A 16,095-nucleotide genomic window follows, 5' to 3' on the forward strand; every position below is an offset into this window, starting at 1 on the left:
CCAGGAGAACAGGGGGCCGGCGGGCTGAGCTCTCGCTCCCGGCGGGAGCGCCGAGGCGGGGCGGGGGCGGGCACGGACCCAGCTCCATAACCACGAACTGCCCGGGGCGGGCCCAGCCGGGCAGCCCCAGCCCGGCCGAGGGAAACCCCTGCCGGCGTCCAACCCCTCCTGTACCGCCCCCTGAGCTACAGCAAAGCCCCCCCGGCCCCGCCAGACGCGCCCCTCCCGCAGGGGCTCCAGCAGGCGGGCAGGCGCCGCTCGGCGCAGGGGAGGGCCGGGAGGAAGGAGCGCAGGGGAGAGGCGGGAGTCCAGGCGCCCCCTCACTCACCTGGCAGCCCTTCTTGTGGTGGAAGCCCACCACCACGATGTGCAGCACCGGGCCCCGCTTCTCCATGGAGCAGCCCGGCGATGGCCTCGCCAGAGGATGCCGCCGTGCCCGGGCTCTCGCTCCGCCTCCCGGGGTCCGGCAGGGACGCAGCCCCGGCCGCCTGCGCTTCCGCACCGCCCGGCCCCGGGAGGGCGGGAATGGCGGGCGGCACCGCCCTCCGCCCGTCCCTCACCGTCCTCCGCCCGTCCCTCACCGCCCCTCCGGCGTGGGGTCACGGAGTCACTGAATGAGTTAGGTCGGAAAGGACCTTCGAGATCGGCGAGGCCAACCTGTAGGCCGTGCAGGTTAATGGCAGCCTAAAGCGGAGTCTGGGATTGTTTCAGTACAGTTTAGTCAGGTTGGTTGCTGAAGGTTAAAAATGAGAAAAAAATCAAGGCTTCTTCTCTTAGCACTGTCTTGCTGCTAATCCTCTGAGAAAACGAGGGTCGGGGGGGGAACCTCATCGCTCTCTACAGCTATCTGAGAGGAGGTTGTGGTGAGGTGGGGGCCGGTCTCTTCTGCTGTTCCTGCAGTGAGAGGACAAGAGGAAATGGCCTTAAACCAAGACAGGCGAGATTCAAATTAAATGTTAGAAAAAGAATTTTCACTGTTAGGGTGGTCAGGCATTGGAACCCGTTGCCCAAGGAGGTGGTGGAGTCACCATCCCTGGAGGTGTTTACGAGGTGTCTGGATCAGGCTCTGGGTGATGTGGTTTAGTGGTTTAGGGGTTACAGTGGTGATGCTGGGTGGATGGTTGGACTGGATGATCTCAAAGGTCTTTTACAACATTTACAATTCTATGAATCTCTAAACGTGTTAGGAGACCCTAGAAAGAAGACAGTTCAAAGAATTGTCCAAGAGCACAGGCAAATTTAGTGTAAGAGAAAAAAAATTAAAAAATCTGTATGTTACGGCACTCAGACCGTGCTCCCTCTTTAATCTTTGTTATGATTCAATTCTGTCTGCTTGAATCAACAGCATTTGGCAGAGGCTCTATTCTTAATAATTAAGATTCTCTGTGGAAATTGGAGGAAGATAATCTTTTTGAAAGAACTATAAAAGAATAGTGCTTAAAGAAAATCTCATCACTAGCATGGTACCCAGAGGCTTGAATTGTAACAATAAAGCATGTAATTACATATTGTTTCACAGCTCCAACAGAAGTGCTGTTACAGAAAAACTATACTGCAGGGAACACAAGAGAAGCTACGAGGAACAATCCTAGCAAGGGAATGATTTCTTACTAGTTTTAGCCTGTAACTGACTGTTTAGTATAATTTCAAAAAAAGAAAAATGTATGCAATATTGGCCATTATCTCCTGCAGTAATGAGATATCCCCAAAAAGATACATAGGAGTGTTTACGGTTCATTCTCAATTCATTCAGGAAAGTGCAGTGTGGCATCACTGTTACTGATATGGATTATGCATTACAGAGGCATCTCAGTGATACTACTGGATAATGGCTTCTCTGAGTAGATTACTAGAATTTTTTTTTACTTTAAATTCTCTTTCCTGCTAAAGCAATAAAAATATTAAACTGACAACATCAGTTGTCAGTTGGAAAACTAACTAGTTGACATCATCTATGTTGTTTTCACAGCTCACATTGTGTGTATTTATGAGGAAGAAAGGAAAGTGAGAGCTGCTATGAAACAGAAGCTTTTGGAAAAGTCTCAGTCAGAATTTTCCTGAAGGAATTTTCTTTCCCTGTGCATAGCTAACAAATAGCAATGAAAACTCAGCCCTACAGGTCTTCTGTTACTTATAGGTAATATTTTGCTTAAGAAGCACCAGCTGTGGTGTCATTACAGTAGTAATCATAATTTGTTAGTCATTCTTCAATGCATACCAGTAATGCAAAGTTCTCAACTTGGCTTATGTGCAGTGATATTTGTAGAGATGGATAAGCCTTTCCTTGGCAGTATGATAGTTTATGTCTGGAAGTACCACCAGACATAAGCAGTGCCCATGGTAGCTGATAGCTCTGATTTGTTAGGTATAGCCCGGCTTTCTAAAGAACAAAACTGTGAATTTGTGAAGACAAGCATGTCCTTGGATTTCTGTTGAAGAAAAGCATAAATTAAACCTTGGCATGGATTTGAGGTTTGAAAAATAATTTATTCTAGATGGTAATCTCACCTGGTGTTTGCAGTAGATTTTTTTTTAAGCTCTTATCCCAAATTTTAGAAAAACCAATTTCTATGCAGTAAGGTTCATAACAGTGGTTGGGATTATGATCTCTCACTTGGAAACTCCTGTAAAAGAAATACAAAAGAGAAAAGACTACAAAACAATTGGTTGGACATAAATTTAATGAACGTCCCACAACATTAAAAATGGGAAAACATTTTACAAAGACAAAAATTTTCGATTATGTGAAATATGCTCACACATCATGCAGAAATGAACCGCACACCAGTGACACGGAGGTGTTCTCAGGGAAGGGAGCGTGTTCCTGCAGCATTCCAGCCTGATGCCTCAGAAACTTGCCATGTACTAGCAGCAGTACAGTCTGCAAGGACACTCGAGTGACTGACTTTTCTCCCTGCTCTTGCAGCATTTGGACAAGTGGTTCTTTGAGTTATTCACGCTGTTCGCAGGCTGAAATTCATTTTTTGTGAACTTCTCACCAGTTGGGATATGATCAACTGTTTCAAGGTTATTAGTTAGAAGATGGGTCTCTTCTTGCATGTCAGGTTTTGTGGAACTTCTCTCTCATCCTGCTTTGTTCCATCTGGAATGCAGTTTTAGTGCTCTTTGAAAGCCTTGTGGATGCTGTAATTCCCCTAGAAAGTAAAATAATCTTTTCTTTTTTTTTTAAGTCAACAAGACCAAAATGTTATTTGAGTTGTGCATTTAGTTGCATTAGGTCACCATGACATAGGCGGAGATCCAAACAGGCTTCCCCAAGGAAGTAATGCATTTGATTCAGTGGGGATGATGCTGTCATTCTCATGGGATTGATAGAACTCTCAACCGTGCAGGCAAAAAAGTGGAGGTTAGATTGTTAGGGAGGTTTGCAGGCACAAATGCAATGTATCTTCTCCTGCAACTTTGAAAAGGCTTAAATTTGGATGACCAAAACACTGGTCTTGGATCTTGACTCATCTTCCCACACAAATACTCTATGACTCCTTTTTCTGCACAGCTTGCTGAGGAACCTGAAGAAGTGCTGCTGCCAGCACGAACTGTGTGATGGAGCATGGGACAAAGAGGTGCAAGCTAACAAGGCATAGCGCAGCTCCTGCTGTGTCTTTCAGTCCACCTTCAACAACTCTAATGCTGCCTACACTCGGGAACAACCTTTTGTGCATATGGTCTGTCTTTCTACAGTCCCTTGATTGCCACAGGGATGTCCTTTTCAATTCTGAGGCCAGACCTGGATGCCCTTCCCTCGGGAGTCACATGGTCTAGGGCCTCCTGCAAACATGTCCTGAGTCTCCTGTGTTGAATGTAGGCTGCATCTGTGACTTGTGGTGTTTACTGAGGACAGACTTGGAAGGAGTCAGGCCTGTCTGTCTCAAGAGCTGATCCAGGCTGCTCGATTTTGATGGAAGTCGTGTCAGTTGCTCCTGATTGTATCTGAAGTAAATAGAAATCAGGTTAGATTTGCCACTAATACAGCTGCCTACTCAAAATCTTCTGTTAATCCTAAATTAGTCACTGCTGCTTTTAGGGCCATTAGTTAATGAAAATGCACTGAAGGCTGTAGTCAGTAAGACAAATATAATGTTGGGTAATGCCAATTGCATTCTAACGGTGTGAAAATGGATCCCATTTTTTCCTCTTAAATTGTGGAAGAAGGGCAGTTTTCCCCTGGGGCCACTCTGCTCCAGAAAGTGTGTGGATGGAAACAGCTGCCCAGGTACAGCAGTGCTCCTGCCTGTGTATGTTCCAAGCTGCCTTTTTCCAGCTTGCTGCTTCTCGATCTGTCAGTCATTTACCTGCAACTCATCTGTGAGTGAACGAGGGCTATTTTGTGCTAGCTCATGTTGCTGAATGGAGTTTTCTGTTCTGTCTCTGAGTGAAATAAAGCAAGGCAAGTGCTAGAAAAGACAGAAGTGGAAGAACATGAAAATAAATTAGTAAAATAAATGATGCAGTAGTTTGGATTTCGTTGCTCTAAGCAGGTGAGATATGAGGTAGCAGATAAAGAGAAACAAAAAGCCCACAAATAAATCCCCCTAAACCAAACCAAAAAGCCCTACTGTTTTTCCTTATGTACAGAGCAAACTTGATAGGAAGTCCCTTGAGGTGTGCCAAGACTGTCTGTTTAGTGTGTTCCCTTGTTTGCTGTGAGCCCTGGGCTCCAGTAACCTGTACTGGATACCTGCCAGTCCGCTCCATGGCTCCACGGGCAAGCAAACCAAATAGGGCTGTTGATTAGAAAACAACGTGTAAAAAAATAGTTGACACCATGGCTGTGGGATTAAAGAACTTAAAACCAGAGGAGTCAGGAGTTTAAAGTCAGTGTTAGAGAGTTTTATTTTTTGCAAAACTTTGCTGACACCATCTGTGGGAATGTTCAGTGCTAGGTTGGATGGGGCTAGTGAGAGGTGTCCCTGCCCAGGGGCGCTTGGGACTGGATGATCTTTAAGGTCCCTTAAAACCCAAACTGTTCTGGGCTGTCCTGCCGACTTTAGCGGGATTAATTCCATGCTAATGCTTTGCAAAAATCCGTGTTTAGCAAAGAAGCCTTGGGGAAAACAAAAAATCTTAGGTGGTGTAAATAAACGTGGAATATTGCCCGTCACGACCCGAGCACATCCCAAATCCAAACGCCAAGGGAAACACCCCAGCTCCTTTATTTGTCGGGAATCGCCGCGCGGGTCACGTGGGCGCGCCACCGCCAATCGGGGCGCGCCGAAGGCGCTCGCGAGGCTTTCAGTCTCCATGGCAACGCCTGGGCCCGAACCGTGCGAGCGCCGTCAGAGCCGCCGCCATGGTGAGTACGGGACGGGTCTGCCGCCGCCCCCGGCATTCCCTGCTCATCCAGGTATACCTGCGGGCGGAGGGGCGGCCCGTCCTCATGCGGGAGCTGTTCCAGGGGGCTGCGGCCGCCGCGCGCCCTCCCGGGCATCCGTGACATCCCTGCGGAGACTCCTGGGGCTCGAGGTTTTTTTGCGGGATGAGGTGCCCCGGTGGCTTAACCGCGTATTGGCGTGGCTGACTTGGAGATCACGAGTGGCCTGTGCTTATGTGTCTGTTTACTCGTTTAAGTTCCTTTCTGTCTGTAATAAATAAAAGCTCTTCACCTAAAAGAAAACCCCAGCAACGAGAACATTAACTTAGCTTTCCCTATGATCCCTCAATTCCTAGGTGTAGGACTTTGTGGGCGACATCGGGCTTGCAGCCACGCTGTGAGAGCTGGTTTTATTTACTGCTGTTGCTGCTTCCTCGGCCTTTAATTCCCGGCAGTCGAGATCTGTGCTCAGATTACTGGCTGTCCATCCAGGTATCCCAGTACTGCGTTGTCACTGGAGCTCACCTGCACAGGTGGATTACTGAGGACAGGGGGATCAGGTTAACTGTTTTGTGTGACTTGCTACATTTCTGTCCTTCCCCAGCACCAGCCATACTGACCAAGTACACCGAAGTGAAGCGTCAGCTCTCCAGGGAATGAGGGGATAAACTCCCATTCGTGCCCCGTTGTACCTCCTTGTGACTTGTGCTACCTGCATGAGCAATGGTTATTCCAATGTAATTAGCCATACCAACAGTCTTTCCTTGGAAATTGAGGCACGTGTAGAAGGGCTAGTCAGCCACAGCTGAAATTGCTTCCTTCTTAATTTGCCCTGGGAGTATTTGTTTCTGGGCAACAGGCTGTTGAGAAACAAATTCAGATTATCACTTAAGATCTCCTGTATAAAAAGGAGCACAACCAGCAGGTAAAGGGAAGTCATTCCCCTCTCTATTCTGCTGTAGTGAGACCCCACCCAGAGCACTGTGTACAGTTCTGGTGCCCCCAACATAAGCAGGACATGGAACTGTTGTAGCAAGTTGTGCAGAGGGCCACAAAGTTGACAAGAAGACTTGAACACATCCCTTACAAAGACAGGCTGAGAAAGTTGGGGCTGTTCAGTCTGGAGAAGAGAATGTTGTATGGAAACCTCACAGCAACCTTCCAGTATCTGAAGGGGGCCTACAAGGAAGCTGGAGAGGGTGTCTTCATCAGGAACTGTAGTGGAGTGGCTTCAAACTGAGAGTAGGTTTAGATTAGATACGTGGAAGAATTTCTTTTCTGTGAGGGTGGTGAGGCACTGGAACAGGTTGCCCAGAGAAGTTGTGGGTGCCCCATCCCTGGGAGTGTTCAAGGCCAGGCTGGATGGGGCTCTGAGCAACCTGGTCTAGCAGAAGGTGTCCCTGCCCATGGCAGGGGGATTTGGAACTAGATGATCTTTAAGGTCCCTTCCCAACAGAAACCATTCTATGATTCTGTAATTATATGAAAAGTTTCTACAAATAAACTAACAAAGAAACATAGCATACTCTCCTGTGGTTTTGTTTTGGGTTTTTTTGGTAGTACATCTATGAAAGATACATCATTCAGCTACATTATACATATGTACATGTAGTAGAAAGACAAACTTATCCAAGAGCTTCCTCCATGGTCCTTCTGATTCTGATACTCTGATTGCTTCTGTTTTAGGTTTTCTGTGACTTTTTTGAGGCTACTAGTCACTTGAGCTCTTACTTCCAAGCGCTGGTGGTTTTAAAGGGAGAGCACTTACGCGAGGTGTATGGGGATTACACATATGAAAATACAGTTATTTTTTAACGTGCTAGTGAGCATGATAACCCTGTGAAAGCAATCACAGAAACCAGTCAGAAGGCAATATTAGTCAGCAAAACTTATGCTCCTTTTTGCTTAGTGTATGTTTGTGCTTTTGTCCTCACCTGCAGGCAGAGCTGGGCCTTAATGAGCACCACCAGAACGAAGTGATCAGCTACATGCGCTTCGCTCGCTTCAAGCGTGGCCTGTGTCTCAAAACAGTGGATTCTTGTTTTCAGGACCTTAAGGACAGCAGGTACTGTGTGGGGTGGTTCTGAGCAGGAATAAACCAAATATGCTAGCAGCAGTGGCACATTTGAACACTTCATGGGGCAACTTTTCTCCATTTCAATTTGTATGTTCTTACTGGGGAAGAACCAATAATTTTCCGAAGGTTACAAGTCAAGTGCTTTTAGAACTAAGTTGTTCACGTTCTTAGGAATTAACACAGATATTGACAACATGCCATTGCTTTATATCTTGCTTCTGATGTCTAAATTTAATGCAAGGGTAGCTGAATTAGTGTTTGTGATTGTGATGATTTAAAGAGAAAATTCAAACACAATAACCAGTTAGTAGTCCTGTGGTCATCTAATAACTACTGACAGTGGATGTTTTTAGAAGGATCTTACATTATGTGAGTGGTACCTGTGTAGTGAGATCTCATAAATATGGAAAATTGTTACCTTTATTATATGTGACTCATATTAACTACTCTGTTTAGGCTTGTTGAAGAGACCTTCACAGTTGATGAGGTGATAGACATGCTGGATGGACTGCAGAGTGTTGTACACAGTGAAGTGGAGTCGGAGCTCATAAATACAACTTACACCAACGTTTTACTTCTGCGGCAGCTCTTTTCACAGGCTGAGAAATGGTACCTTAAGTTACAGACAGACGTCTCTGACTTGGAGAATCGGTAACATCTATTGAACTGTACAGAGTGCCTTTCAATAATAAGAAAGCTGCAAAGTGTTGACTATTTGCATTCTTTTCCTAACCATTGGAATCTATTCTTTTACTGTCTTATCAGTGAGAGTTTCAAGGCTTCCATCTGTAAAGTAACAAGACAAAAAAATAATTTCAAACTTGTCAGCAAGATGTTTTTAATGGTAATATTCTTACTTGAATTAAGGGCAGGTGAGGGGAGGTGATTGGATTTGAATAAAAAAACTTTTGTCTGGTTTGATTAGATTTTAATCAAGCATGAATCAAGAATTTTACAGTTCTAATGCATATACCATACCATTGCATGACATGATCTGTTGTGTTTGTGGTATTTGCTTAGGACTTCATTCTGTACTTCTAAAAAGAATCTTACATGCAATAAAAAGCATAGCATCAGCCTGGTAAAATGTGTTTCGTAGCATAGCTCTTAGTAAATGAATGCCTTCCTTTATTTTTTTGCAGTAAATGAATGCCTCTTTATTTTTGTTTTCAAGAGAATTATTGGAACAAGTTGCTGAGTTTGAAAAGTCAGAATTTACATCTTCAAACAAAAAGGTAGAGTTTTATTTTAATCAAATACTAATCAAATGTCACGTGGAGTTGCGACAGATGTTTAAAATGCCTAGTACTGACTCGGTGCTTAAGGGAGAAAAGCAAAACCAAAACACCACCCTTTTTCTCGAAACAGTCTTTGAAAGTCTCCAAAAAGTCACATTTGCAGTTTGGCACCAAGGCTCACTCTGAATTACCTTGGCTGTTTCCAGAGTGCAGGTCCTGCACATCCAGGACATGCCTCATATACCTCACCCCAAGGTCAGCCAGACCAGGGGTGTGTTAAAGCATCTGCTCCTGGGTTCCCTTCCCCTGGCAGCTGGGGTAAGATTGGGACATTTGTGTGTCCTGTTTTGGTGTCATAGCTGAAAACGTTGCACAGTACAGATATCACTTTAGCTTATCTTGCATGGTTATGGCTGCATCTTATTTGGTTTGTAGTGAAAAGGTGTATTTAGTTAATATATATTATTTTTGATACTTAAAAGGAGAAAATTTGTATCGTTGTAAATATTTTTTACTATTATAGTCACTTAAATATTTTTTTCTGTTTTTCATATTCCTTTGTCTTTTGGTTGCTGCAGCATTGTTAGTCTGTAAAATCAAATTTAGAATCCTTCTATGTCTCTGTGCAGTACTTTTGTTTAACTTAAGCTCAAAGTGAAGTATATAACTTAGGAGCCAAGAAACCAGTAAAAAATGAACTTGAAATGAAAGGTCATTCATTTACTTTACAAAAGAAAGCTGAACTGACTGTCAATAATTATTTTACAGACTATAGGAGTACCTTTCTCCCTCCCAGAGATCTGTATAATTTAATTTTTTCACCTTTATTATTTCTTTAGCCCACTGCAGATCCCGTTAAACCAAAACTGGCTCCATTAAATGAAGGTGGGACAGAGCTGCTAAACAAGGTAAGAACTTGTCTGTTCATGCAGTTGTGGTCAATGACCATATTTCTGTAATGGTCTGTCACTATATAGACATCATGGTAATATATCCCAGAATGTAAAGGAAAATGCTAGTGAATTAATAAATGTTGTAAAACATCTGACATGTAATGTGTGGTTATGGTCTCTAACATGTATTGCAATACTGAGCCTTCCTTTGCAAAGACATTTTGGGCTTTGAAATTGTTTATTTTTTCATTTAATGGAATTAGTAAATTAGTAAATTAGTTCCATGCAGCTAGCTGGCTTTTCAACAAGGAAGTAAATTAAAATATGTTGCTGGCTGAAATTATTAGGTTATTGAACATTTTCTGTATCCCTTGCAGACAATCTTATTGCATCCATTCTTTTTTTTTTTTGGTAAGTTGGCTAAATTCATCCTGAAGAAACAGGCACTTAGAGAATTTGGAATTTACTGACTTTAAAAATGTCTGATTTCTCACTTCTAAACATTTTCAGAATTAGGAAACAGTTTCTAGTAGTTAATGTTATGAATGGGTTGAACTCACTTAGTTCAACTGAACTTTTCTAAAATGCCACACTTCTTACAGTACACTTTTAAGTTATGGGCAGTCAAGATAATTAGCAAGGAGCTGTGTTTTCTGTCTTTTGGCCTGCACTGCCAAAATGATGTGTCAAATACAGCATCTGAATCAAATTGTTTTTACTCATTACGATAATTAAAGCATTCAAGAATTCAGGCTTCTATTTTACTTGTAGATCAATGTAGTTCTCTATCAAAAATAATTTCAAAATCTGTTTCATAACAGTTTTTGTTGAATATTTACATCTGATGTCTTTTTCTCTTTTTTTTTCCCCAAATAATTCAAATGGTAAATTTAGCCTGATAAAACATGGTTATTTCCTGTGGCAGAGAACATGATATTCAGTAACCTGGTATTTGTCTCCTTTGAACAGGAACTATGAATAAAGTTTTTGTTGGTTGAAAATACAAATGATGAGCAGCAATGAAATTTAGATCTCTGAACATACAATGTTTAATCATGTATCTTGATACTAAGAAGATGCTGAGCTCAATAATCTCAATTCAGTAAAGCATGTACCAGATTTGAGTGAATGGTCCTATACATTACAATAGAATTGAAGACTTAAATTGCTTGCTGGCTGAGGCAGAAAACAGAATAAAGCAATGAATTACTGATTTCTTATGGAGGCCATTTTTATAAGCATTTATAAGATCTTCTTTGCTTTTCTAAGTTATGAAGTGTATTTTCTTCCCTGAAACATTTGGAAAATTTGAAATAGCACAAGAGTGTTCACAGACTTTCTCTTGTTCATTAACCCAAAGACAGTTGCTCGTCTCCAAGAAGAAAATGAAAAATTGAAGACCAGACTCAAGACTATAGAAACACAGGTAAATTCACTGTAAGCTTGGGTACTTAATGCTGTTTACATATTTAAAAATATCTGAATAAGAATCCCGTGGTTATTATTCTTATGTTTCTGAGGTTTTGAATTTTCAATGTGTTGCAGGCTACAGCTGCCCTAGATGAGAAGTCCAAGCTAGAGAAGTCACTGAGGGATTTACAGATGATCCAAGGAGATCAGAAGGTAAATACAATTAAGATATCTCCCTCTGTTTAACACAACTGTTGCCAATACATCCAAAATGTTGTTCTGTATGGTGTGTTTCTTTTCGGGCAAATGCAAAAGTTCAAGTTAGTTTTGTTGTGTTCCTGCTGACATTGTCTGTTCCTGTTGGTCTTTCAGTCAGGAGATAATCCATAACATTAGTTGATGTTATGACATGTATTTTGTGTCACATAGACCATGATAAATTATTGTTAGAAAGTGTTATTCCAGGTACTGTCAGGAAGTAGTATTCCAAAATTCATATTCTCAGGGTTGATATTTGTATTAACAGACACAAATTTATGTCTGTTTCTTGATGTTTACTGATTGAAAGAATGATGTCTAACCTGGTTTTACAGCAACAGTAAAACACTAATTTTTTCAAGCGTTTGTCACACCTAATGTTGACATGGACAAGCAGACTTGCTGCTTATATGATTTTATGTGGTTCTGCACATATCAGCACACTGTTAAAAATGGTTCATGATTTATTTTTACTACTTGAGATTCTTAATCTTTTTTATAAATGATTCAAACCCGGCGAGTTGCTGCTGCAGAAATAAAATGTAAGAAGCCTGAAGTCACGTTGACACAAATAAGTCTGTTCAGGTCACCTTAGTGTTTTTTCAAGTTTGTACCTTTATTTTGTCAATAATTAGAATTTTCTAAAGTTTATTCATGTGTGATTGTTTCTTAAATTTCAAACATTCTGTTCAGACTTGAAAGAAAATTATTACACTTTAATCCTATTATTTTGAGAAATTAACTTTAAAACTCCTCCAGTATTTACAGATTTGAAGTGAGGTTCAGTATCATAAAACATTTCTCTTTTAAGTTTCATATTTTAATCCTGATTTCTTTTTATTTTGCTTTCTAACTGGTTTATGGTATGTACTTGTCTCTCTCAATATGTTATAAATTTACTTAATAACTTTCAAAATCTGTATTCAATAATATTATTTAATAGGGAACTTGATTTATCAATCATGACAAATATTTTCTTTCTCTGTTTTGTTAAGCCTTAAATTATTAAAGGTTTAAAATATTAAAGGGGTGTATTAAATCCTGGATAATACTGTTTGTAGTTTTAAAAGATTGGAACCAAATCTCATCCTGCTTTTCTTGTTAAAAATGAATTGGCCTCAGTGTCAGGGCTGCTGACTATCTTCAGCTTTCATGTCCTAATTTGCTCTCTGTAATCTGTCACTTTCTTCTCCAGCTTTTACATTTTCTATTTACAGGCATATATATGTTGTTGCAACTAGCTAGTGGATATAGTGCTGAAATGTTCTACATGATTTAAGCAATTACAGTATTATCAGTATTACTTGTTGGAGAAAATGTGGAATTTTTTGTGATTTCACTCCATATTTTTTAGGATGGATGTCATTAAAATCATATAAACCCAGTTACTCAATAAGCAGAAGTTTTTAAACTCTTTGGACAAATAAATGGCTGCCAAACCACAACAGTTCTTAAGGACCAACTCAGCACATTGATTTTGGTTTTTTTACTAATAGTTAATAGATGGCCCCACACATGAAGTTTGAGTCACAGTTTGGGAGTAACTGCTCCACTGGAACAATTTAACTTGAGGATTTAGAATTTTTGCATAATTGACTTATGTCCTCGTTTAGAAAAATGGTAACTGTCTATTCTGATCTGAAACACACAAAATGTAGTGCTTTTCAGCATTGCAGACTTGGATTCTGTCTCAAAATTCAAAATAAGCTTTTCTTCTGTACAGGTACTATTATCAAGTGTGTTCCTGTTCTCAAATCTTACCTTCCACATAGAAGAAGGAACAGAGCTTCCTTAGTTTTAGTTTTTTGTTCTTTTTAAGGTGCTGCTGCTTCAGCCTCATCCTGAGTCATTATACTTCTGAGTTTGAAATTGAGCTTTCAAACCTGAGAGGGTTTTGCGTTTGTTTTTTTTCTTTTTTAATAAAAATCCATAGAACAGTTACATGATTATAATGTTTTGTTACCCGAAACTGAAGTCCAGAAGAGTTTGAGTTATTTCTTCTCACAAGAAAACAGGAAAGTTGCTTCATAAGCAACTGTGTAAGACATCTAAGAATAGTACAATATTCATACCTGACTGAGAGTATGAGCCTTAACACTTCCAGCCTTTCCTACCTCGACTACACTAAGGGCTTTTGAAATGCTTCAAAAATACATTGTAGTGTAGATATTCAGATCTTAAATGTTAATTTACTATTTCTGTATGGTAAATAACTTCTTATAATATGCTTTATCCTGTGGCTGCACCTAATTCCTAAAGAAGCAAAGTACAAAAACTTGAAATCTCAACTTGGCAGAAGACATTCCAAACATCTTTAAAATGTATTTATTAAAAATTTTTTACAGTTATAAATCAGCCACTGCAGTAACTTTTTTTTTTAGTTAAAACACTAATTTAGGCTTTAAAGGAATAACATGGACATATTTATTAAAAATTAAGATGTACCTACTTTGTGTGGAATTTTGCACTTGAAATTTAAAACATTTCTTCTATTGCATCTGACATATTTTAAATATTTCTTCCATTGAAGACTAATGCAAACCAGGATATCACTGAACTGGAGCATAAAGTGGCAGCTTTGAAATCCCAGTTTGAGAAGACTTTGAATGACACTACTGCAAACCAAAAATTCTTGGAAGAGGACTTGGTGACAACAAAACATGACTTGCTTAAGGTTCAGGATCAGCTATCTGCAGCTGAAAAGGTTAGCATTTTTTTTGTGGTGTAAAGATGTGATCCTTACTCACATTTTAACTGACTAGTAATTTAACAAGCACACACTACAGGATGCAGAGTTTACTAGGCCACACTGTTGCCTGTGTATTTTTGTTATTTCAGTGGAAAAGCATGTTATAACTAAAATAGCAAACCCACAACTAACTACATGATTATAACTAGACGAATACTTAAATATTGCCCATTTGTCTGCATAGAAAGTTTGAAATGAAAAATGTAGCCTAATTTCATTAGAAAATAAAGTTTGTGTTTCTCTGTCTGTCCCTGTAATCTCATTTGAATTTACCAGCTGACTTAATCTAAATTTGAATAAGTTACAGAAACTACTATTCTGAAACTTGAGGAGGAAAAGCAATAGTTTTTTTTTTTTTTAAATATTTTAGTTTGGTCTTCATAATATGTACATAATATGTTGATGTTGTTATTATGTAGGAACTGGAGAAGAAATTTCAGCAAACAGCTGCCTATCGCAACATGAAGGAGATTCTCACAAAGAAGAATGAACAGATAAAGGATCTGCGTAGAAGGCTTTCCAAGTAAGTGTTCTATCCTGTCTGTCCAAACAGGGTCCTTGTTCTGCATCCACATTCTGTTCCCATTTTGTCTTGTAAACAGTCTATAAATTTTCCCTTAAAAAGAATTTTTAGTAGTCTATTCCCTGATTTTTGACAAGCCAGTCCTTTCAGTGGATGTTAAGGGAGTAGGACTGATCTGTGCAAGAGCAGCTACCATGTAGGAAATAATGAGAGAATTTAGTCTGGAGAGGTTACAGGATATTCATGTGTGTGGTGGATAAGCCCTTGGGCACTACACAGAGAGATACAGATGGCACATATTCCAGATGCTTTGGCAATTGTTTGGATTTGTGGGTAGGTCATTCCTTCATTCTAATATTTGGTAAACTGGCCAGTTTTTAAAGGAGAAAATAGTCTAAAAAGTATATGCATTTCTCTGTGCCCTAAGTCATACAGTGATTCTTGACAGAAATGTGTCACTATTGAGTGCAATTTATTACTTGGGTTTCATTTTTTCTTTAGAGGCAAAATGACTCTAGGGTATTTTCTGCTCTGTTTGAATTATTTTTCTATTTATCTTTTTTAATCCTCAGATATGAATCAGAGGACTGAAATACCAAAAAACATCTGATGTATCGAAAGCTGCCATGGAACGAAAATGTAGACTGGTATTATATTTCAAAAATCTTTGGTTTGAATGGTATATTTTTTGCTTCTAATGATGAAAATAACTCTTTATTAATACTAATAACATGCTGAAACTCCTACCTTACTTCCTTGTAAACCTACAATTTATAGGTATTAGTTTCTGCAGTCATGTTTTTAATTCTTAGCCATCAACATTTTTTGAGAAACAGCTAACAGGATCTTACTGAAGAACTGAGAACATTCCCTACAAATAAAGGAGTTTATTTTTGTTAAGAAAAGAAAAAAAGGGGAAAAAAAAGAGCATTAGGGATTTTCATGTCTCTGAAGTGGAAATTCCAGTTGTTACTTTTGTGCAGTTAGTGTACTTATGAAGTAGCATTATATGTAGAAATTACATCAGTGAAAGTAAAAACCAGGGAGAAAAAAAAAAGAAACTCACAGATCCTGTAATGTTACTTCACACTGGACATGTCATACCTCAGCAAAATGTGGTCAGTGGCATTTTTCTGGAGGATGTTCAGGAGCTAGTGAGGTAAATATGCTTTATAGCTGAAGCTTTCAAATAAAGCCACTAATTGAAGTTATGCTTTTTAACTCGAATTGATTTGAAACAAATTTGAATATCAAAAGACAGATTCTGATTTTGCCAGTATTCTTAGCATTGAGATGATAATCTGAAAAATCATAGGAAAGTTAATGGAGAAACTTTTTTGAGAAATAAGTTATTTTAGATATTTTCATCTCCTTTCTTGATGTAACCTCATCAGAAAACAGCTTACTTCTCTCAAGTCTTCTACTTGTAATTCTTTTCCTTGCATTTATTTGTCAGCCTGTTGTTAGTGCATTCTACTTGTTCATCTGTCCCTGTTCATGTGTATGTTGTATTTTACTCCAAATAAAACTATTCTGTTTTCAAACATTTAATCTTTAAGGAGCTGGGTTTTTTAATAGAAATGTTTTCTATAGCCATTTTTTTAATATCTGTAGG

The 16,095-nt window shown here is 39.8% G+C and overlaps 2 protein-coding genes across 4 annotated transcripts in view; one reads left to right on the forward strand and one right to left on the reverse strand.

Moving 5' to 3' along the window:
• The window catches only part of AVL9 (AVL9 cell migration associated), a 41,447-nt gene extending 40,939 nt beyond the window's left edge, over positions 1–508 (reverse strand). The window contains exon 1 of the mRNA XM_051789149.1: positions 329–508. Within this exon, the coding sequence (XP_051645109.1) occupies positions 329–394 (66 nt within the window). The 5' untranslated portion in view covers positions 395–508. The remainder of the gene's footprint in view (positions 1–328) is intronic.
• Positions 509–600: 92 nt separating this feature from the next.
• LZTFL1 (leucine zipper transcription factor like 1) lies at positions 601–16,026 on the forward strand. 3 transcript variants are annotated; one of them, XM_051789172.1, is made up of 11 exons: positions 601–725; positions 1,970–2,119; positions 7,273–7,397; positions 7,866–8,060; positions 8,584–8,644; positions 9,487–9,555; positions 10,901–10,966; positions 11,086–11,163; positions 13,739–13,912; positions 14,377–14,480; positions 15,053–16,026. In XM_051789172.1, the coding sequence occupies exons 3-11, from the start codon at positions 7,321–7,323 to the stop codon at positions 15,069–15,071; spliced, it is 843 nt and encodes a 280-aa protein (XP_051645132.1). In that variant the 5' UTR covers positions 601–725; positions 1,970–2,119; positions 7,273–7,320; the 3' UTR covers positions 15,072–16,026. The 3 variants fall into 3 exon arrangements, with proteins under 3 accessions (XP_051645132.1, XP_051645131.1, XP_051645133.1); XM_051789171.1 differs by lacking the exons at positions 601–725; positions 1,970–2,119 and adding an exon at positions 5,219–5,314; XM_051789173.1 differs by lacking the exons at positions 601–725; positions 1,970–2,119 and adding an exon at positions 5,319–5,365.
• The last annotated feature ends 69 nt before the right edge of the window (positions 16,027–16,095 follow it).

This window comes from Manacus candei, unplaced genomic scaffold (genome assembly GCF_025592945.1).
Source record: "Manacus candei isolate 608988 ecotype Guabito, Panama unplaced genomic scaffold, ASM2559294v1 h1tg000026l, whole genome shotgun sequence".
NCBI lineage: Eukaryota > Metazoa > Chordata > Aves > Passeriformes > Pipridae > Manacus > Manacus candei.

What these genes read in the sequence shown, in the direction of transcription:
- LZTFL1 (XM_051789171.1), top strand. An exon ending in CAGGACCTTAAGGACAGCAG is followed by an intron (nt 7,398 to 7,865) that starts GTACTGTGTGGG and finishes TACTCTGTTTAG; the next exon opens with GCTTGTTGAAGAGACCTTCA. An exon ending in GGACAGAGCTGCTAAACAAG is followed by an intron (nt 9,556 to 10,900) that starts GTAAGAACTTGT and finishes ATTAACCCAAAG; the next exon opens with ACAGTTGCTCGTCTCCAAGA.